The sequence below is a fragment of the Meleagris gallopavo genome, chromosome 10 (genome assembly GCF_905368555.1).
Source record: "Meleagris gallopavo chromosome 10, MGAL_WU_HG_1.1, whole genome shotgun sequence".
NCBI lineage: Eukaryota > Metazoa > Chordata > Aves > Galliformes > Phasianidae > Meleagris > Meleagris gallopavo.
Window position 1 is genome coordinate 2,877,497 of NC_139413.1, and position 6,050 is coordinate 2,883,546.

General features: G+C 51.7%; 1 protein-coding gene across 2 annotated transcripts in view; it reads right to left on the reverse strand.

The window, feature by feature from the left end:
- SMG7 (SMG7 nonsense mediated mRNA decay factor) overlaps positions 1 to 1,836 on the reverse strand; it is a 46,068-nt gene extending 44,232 nt beyond the window's left edge. Inside the window, exon 1 of one of the 2 annotated variants that reach the window (XM_085231128.1) lies at positions 1,430 to 1,836. In XM_085231128.1, the coding sequence (XP_085087254.1) occupies positions 1,430 to 1,458 (29 nt within the window). In that variant the 5' untranslated portion in view covers positions 1,459 to 1,836. The remainder of the gene's footprint in view (positions 1 to 1,429) is intronic. The other variant, XM_085231129.1, reaches the window with a different exon arrangement.
- Positions 1,837 to 6,050: the final 4,214 nt, after the last annotated feature.

The window sequence follows — 6,050 nt, forward strand, 5'->3', positions numbered from 1 at the left end:
CTGAGTATGAAGGAGGATGCCCTCCTCTGTAAGGCAAAGCACTATTAGAACTAGCTATGAGAGTCTGAGGCCCTATTCCCTATCCTTCTGATGGCCTGGGCTGCTGCAAACCAACTCTCAACAGCTCCATTTCTGCTCTATGCAAATCAGAATTCAATCTACACACAGTAAGACATTTTGCAGATTTAAGGAAGCCACCTCCCAAACTTACCCAGAACTGAAACACACCTTTTTCAGAAATAAAACATGCAGACTACTGGCTACAAAGCACTTGAAAAGTTTTGTGAGGTGCCTGTCCCTCTCCCTCCCCCCCCCCTTTTTTTTTTTTAAATGAAGGAGATAAAGTCCTTGGTGACAAAGAGACGATTCACTTTTTGTAATATATCCATGCCCTATTGCATTAAGCACTCCACTAACATAGAGCACTCAGGAAAAAAAGTATAGGCTGAGCTATGCTGCTGGAGGAACAGTTAGCAGAACGAGGTGACTGCTACCTATATGCTGCCAGGCAATGAGGTTCTCCAGCTCCACGAGGAGGACACAGAGCACTGAGAAATACCTGGTGGTGCAGGAAGGTGACTTGGGCAGGACACACATGGATGGAGCAGAGACTTAGGGCAGACACAGACTCAGTTACTGGGGCAAAGGGAAGAAATTAGGGTGTTATTAAGATATATGTGAAAGTAAGTAACTGGTAGAGGAGAGCTAATAATAGGCACTTTAGAGCTTTTGTTCATAAAGTGACTGGAAAGAAGGAAGAAGCTAAGCACAGGCTGAAAGCCTGTTAAAAGAAAAAGGCGCATGCATACTTGCTATTAGAGAGATCAATTGCTTCTGTTTGGTGGGACAGGAACAGGGAGGTGAGGCTGAGACAGGCCTGGACCACCAGGGAGTCACACCAAACAGGTTGAGGACAGAAGCACGCTGGTAAGGTCAGTAAGTGGAGGCAGCTCAAGCATTTCAGGACGGTGGAAATGTGAAAGTCTCCCAGAATTCGCTCTAGAAAACTTGCTCAAGCCATAACTTTCCAGAAAGACCCAGCACGTCCTTGTGGTGGAGAAACACCTTTCCCTCGAGCTGCACGGAGGGCTCAGGACCGCACGGACAAAGCGTTATTTAGTACGGCACTGTCACTGGCAGGCCATGTGCTTCACGGCGCTTCTTCCTGGAGCGATCAACTACCAGCAGCCTTCCGCACCCACAAGGGAAGCTCACTCACAGCCCGCTCATCCCGCGGGCACAGCCGGCGTTCCGCCCCCAGGGCCAGAGCCCTCCGTCCCTCAGCCGCGGCGAGGCCGCCCCGGAGCTCGGCGGGCAGCAGCGGGGCGCGGCCCCAGCAGACACACGGCGACCTCTCCGCGAACCCGGAGTCCCTCCGCTCGGCCCCGGTCCCCCCCTCCCCCCGGCCCCGGGGCCCCGCGGCTCTCACCGGAGGTACTGCGCGCACAGCAGGCTCATCCTCCGCCGCTCGCCGCCCGCGTGCCGCCCCGCCGCGGCTCTCACAGGCCGGCCCGGCCCGCCGCCCCCGCGCCGCCGCCGCTGCGGCCGCTGCCGCCGCCTCCGGCCGCCGCCGCCATCTTCCCGTGCGGGGCCCGCCGCCGCCGCGGGGAGGGGCAGGAAGGGAGGGGCCGCGCGTCTCCGCTCCGCGTTCCGGCCGCCCGCGGGCCGCCCCGGCGAACCTCCGCCTCCGCCCTCGGGTCGCCGCCCGGCCGCGCCCGATCCGCTCCGCCGTCCTCGGGCCCTCGCCGCCCAGAGCCTCCCGCCGCGCCGGCCGCGCTTCCGGGCCCGGCCCGCAGCCACTTCCGGCGGCGCCACCGGCAAAGCCTTCCCCCGCGCCTTCCCCCCCGCCGACCCGCAGCGGCGGCCGCCGATTGGCTCTCCCGTCTCTGTGGCAACCCAGGGGGGCGGCCGGGCGTCGCCAAGGCAACCGCGGCGCCTTCCCGCCTCCCCCCCTCCCCCCCCACCCGGCCGGGCTTCCCGCTCCTCTCGCCCCGCGCCGCGACCCGGCCCTGTGGTACCGCACGCCACCCCGGGGCTCCTCGATACCCCGGGAAGGCCTCGGTGCTGGGCTGAGCGCCCTGCGGGATCCTCGTCCCTCCACGAGCGGGCGAGGCGCCTCCTGACGGGACGGCTTTGAGCGGGAAGCCGTGCGCTGCCGCCCCAGGCACCTCGTCACATCCAAATACCTGCGCATATATGGAACCCAATACATGGGTGCCCCATCTCTGCAGTGCCCGAGAGCCGAGCAGGCAACCCAGTCCCACGGCAGGGGTTGGGGCTGGATGGTCTATTAAATTCCCCTCCAACCCAAAGCGTTCTGTGGTTCTAACCGACCCGAAGGACAAAGTGTGAGATCGTGTTTTGAAAGTAAATCCCTCCTGAGATGGGTTTCTCAGCAATCGCAGCCGGGCAGCTCCCACTGCAGCACCTGGAGTTCTGCCTCCGGCCCTGCTCTGTGCGGCTCTCGGCTGCAGACCGGGCAGCACTGGGCAAACTGGGATTGCTCCCATCTCCCAGGAGGCTGGAGTTTGTACAGCCAGAGCTTTGGAAGCTGGAGCACTTGGTGCTTCGCGTTGCCCCTCGCTTCCTCTGTTTGATCTCATCCTTCTCCCTGCCAGCGTATGCCACAACCCACAACACCGGAGAGGTGCCAGCTGAACAGCTTAAATCACCTTCAGCAGCAAAAGCTAAAACCTTGCGTGTTTTGATCCTGCAATTCTACGGTTCTAGGTTTGCAGCCTCTCTGTCAGCCTCACCGCTCCCAAGCAGCTGACCTGCAATCATCCTGACAGTGATCTCTATTCCCACTAACTCACTCACTTCACTCACACCAGAGGCTGTGCCCCCTTCCCTTCTTAACCCTTGGCCAAACAATCTTTTCCAGCTCTTTTGCCAGGGAGGATCTCTTACCAGGAGCTGCCTTCCAAGCAGAATGAAACCATAAGGCACGACTGTAGCCCAGCCACCAAAATGCAAATGGCACTAGGACACATCCTCCGCTTTGCATCCCCCATGGTAGCAATGCTTTGCTGCTACTTGTATTTATTATTTAAAATAAAAAGTGGCTGCAAGGTTCATTTGATTTTTTTTTCTTTTTTCTTTTTTTCCAGCCAGCTTTATCACTGTCCTGGGCCTTACTCAGTGTTACTGGAGCACCTGATTGTGACTGTGTGCATGCTTCTGAGCAGAACTGTGTGTACCTGTGCAAAAAGGAGTTTTCAGAACTGCTCCACCCTGAACTATGTTTTTGCATGTGGATTCAAAGACAGAAGCTTAATTTGAGACATTTCAGCTAGGTAGCACATCCTGGGTGGCAATTTCTGGCTTTCTGCAACATCTCTTTCACCAGAGCATATGGGTCTCGACCAGGAGGCTGCAAAGTATTCCCTCAAGGTGCACTGGGGAGAAGCAAGGAGGGGGCAGTGTAGACTCAGTGTCTGTCTTGTTCAATCTTGTCCAAGCTGAATCCATTCAAGAGCTGCCGCAAAAGACCTGAGGGAGCTGTATGGGGCAAAACTGATCCCCAAGTCTTGTGCAGCTCATTGTATCAGGGAGCAAGCAGACCTGGTTTTTCTTATTAATCTTTACTCCAAATTATTCAGGTGCACAAAGCAAAGGGCATAATATGCTTTTGTTTAAGAGGGAGTCAAAAGTCTTTCTCCTTAGTTTTACTCTAAGAGATTTGTGATATGAGTTTTATCTTTAAAGAAGCAGATTTCTCACAGAAGTCAATGTATATCAACATTTTTATCGTTAACGAGCCAATAATTGCGGTCTACCATTTTATTAATTACATGGCATTGGGAAGGATTTGATCCCCAGATGAACACGGTCGACCAGAGAGCCCGAGGATTCAGCAAATAGCAATGTACTTTGGCAGCTAAAATGCCCAGGAGCAAAGCTTCTCTGCTCTCCCTATTGTAAGGGTCGTGATCCCAAATGTGAATCCACCAGCAGCCTCTCTTATTGTTGGGGCTCAGCATTTCAAAGACCTCTGATGCATTTATCCTCAGAGCACTGTTATAACCTGCTCTAAGAGAAGAGTGAGCAGCCATTCCCATTTAACAGGCAGTCAGAGGAGCCTGAGAGATTTCCTCAAGGTAATTTGAGAACAGAGAGGTGGATGCAAACCAAAGCCTGATCCCACCCTGCTTCATTAACTCTAACCTCTTTAATTGTCCAGGAATTGTCCCTGGAAGCATTGTGGAGTACAAAGTCTCCCTTTGGGCATGTGGGCTCTCCCATTTTCATGTATGATGTGGCCACTGGTTGACTCTTCATCTCAAGTATCAGACCTTGACTTGTGGATGTCTGAAACGTCGTGTTTGTCTGCTGCTCTGTGTGGAAACAGGGATCAAGGAAAGCAGAGAGTACAATGTACAACAGCTGAATGATAAAACCTCAGATCATCTGTCAATTTAATGATTGTAAGAATCTAAATATTATGAATGCAGGAAATTAGCACTTGAAGTAACCGAAGAACTTGAAGGAAGAAACGAGTCTAAAGATACTTGAGCAGTCTAATTTTGCCTTGTATTTTTGCCTCTCAGCAATTAGTTATAATGTATTTGTTGTTGTCCCAGGTATTCTGACATGGGTTTTAATTGTTAGTCACAAAAGCCTCATCTTTTCCTAATTACAATATCACTGTTCCAAATAGAGTCTATACATAAAACTTCAGAATTTTTAAATCTATAAAAGTGTGTAAAGTCTTCATTATTCCCTGTCATACAATGGCTTGGCTAGAAGGGGCCTTAAAGATCACCTAGAGCAGGCTGCCCTGAATCCCATTGATCTGGCCTTGGATGCTTCCAGAGATGGGACATCCACAGCCTCTCTGGGCATCCTGTTCCTATTCTGGACAGGAAAAAAAAAAAAAAAAGTCAAAATGCTACTTTTCTTAAATAAATCCCTTTTAATCCTTATAATTCATAAAGTATCTAATGGATTTACTTGTAATTCTCTGAGAGCATGTGCTGTGCATTCTAGAAAGATATTCCCTTTCACAGCAGATAAAAGCTAAATCCAGCTTGGAAAGGAAGGGAAAAAAAGCCATTCGTGGGGAGTCACACCAAGTGTCTCCATCTCCCACCCCCATCATAGCCCAGCTCAGACCATAACCACACAGACTGATTCTGCATGGCTGAGCTGTAACCTCAGACAGAATTACAGATGCTAAAATGCCAGTGGAGCTGGTTGCATCTGTGGCCAGTGCTCAGCTTCTGAACAGATGCAAGAGAGAAATCTATTCCCTGGCTGACCTTCCTGAGGAGGTATCTTCAAAAGTCAGTTTGATGCTCTAGAAGTGCTCAGATGTAAGACAGTGGGGAAAAATAGGAAACGTCCCCCACCCCACCTCCTGCCAAGCCAACATATTCTGTATTGGAAGAAAGAGTCTCCTCCTGCACACCCTGGGTACAGGTAGGCTGTGCCACTGGCTCTCTGACCACCACAATGGCTTGCCAGCATCACAGCACCCACTTCCCGCACCAGCAGCGTTGCTAAGTGACAGCCAATGTACAGCATCTGTCATCCACCCAGCACTCATCCACCCTGCACTCCTCAGAGAAGCACATTTTTTCACTTTCTCCATTTATATATACCTAACAGCAGCACCTGGTGCTCCTGCAGGTGCAGGTTGTGCCTCCTATGGAAGGCTATAGGGAAAAGATCTCTGCACAAGCATTTCCTACGTAAACATAGTGGCAGTAGAGTTAGGATTAACAAAAAATTACTTTACAGGTGTCTTGCCTGTTCTTCAGCTTATTTCCTATAAGAGGATGCACAACAGAATGAGAGCAATGTGGAAAATAGCTTGTGCAGAGCCACCTCCTAGTTCAGTGCCAAAAACTTGTGAATTCAGGTCACCCATTGCCCCTCCAGTGCTTCATCCAGCAGTCACATTCCCACCCAGAGGGGATTGTGTCAGGTTGCCACATGCAGGCACTTCACTTGTTAAATATTAAGGGGAAAAAAAATCAATGTAGCTCTAAATCAGCTTTGGGGGAAAAAAGACCCACTCAAACAAACAAACAAACAAACAAAAACAA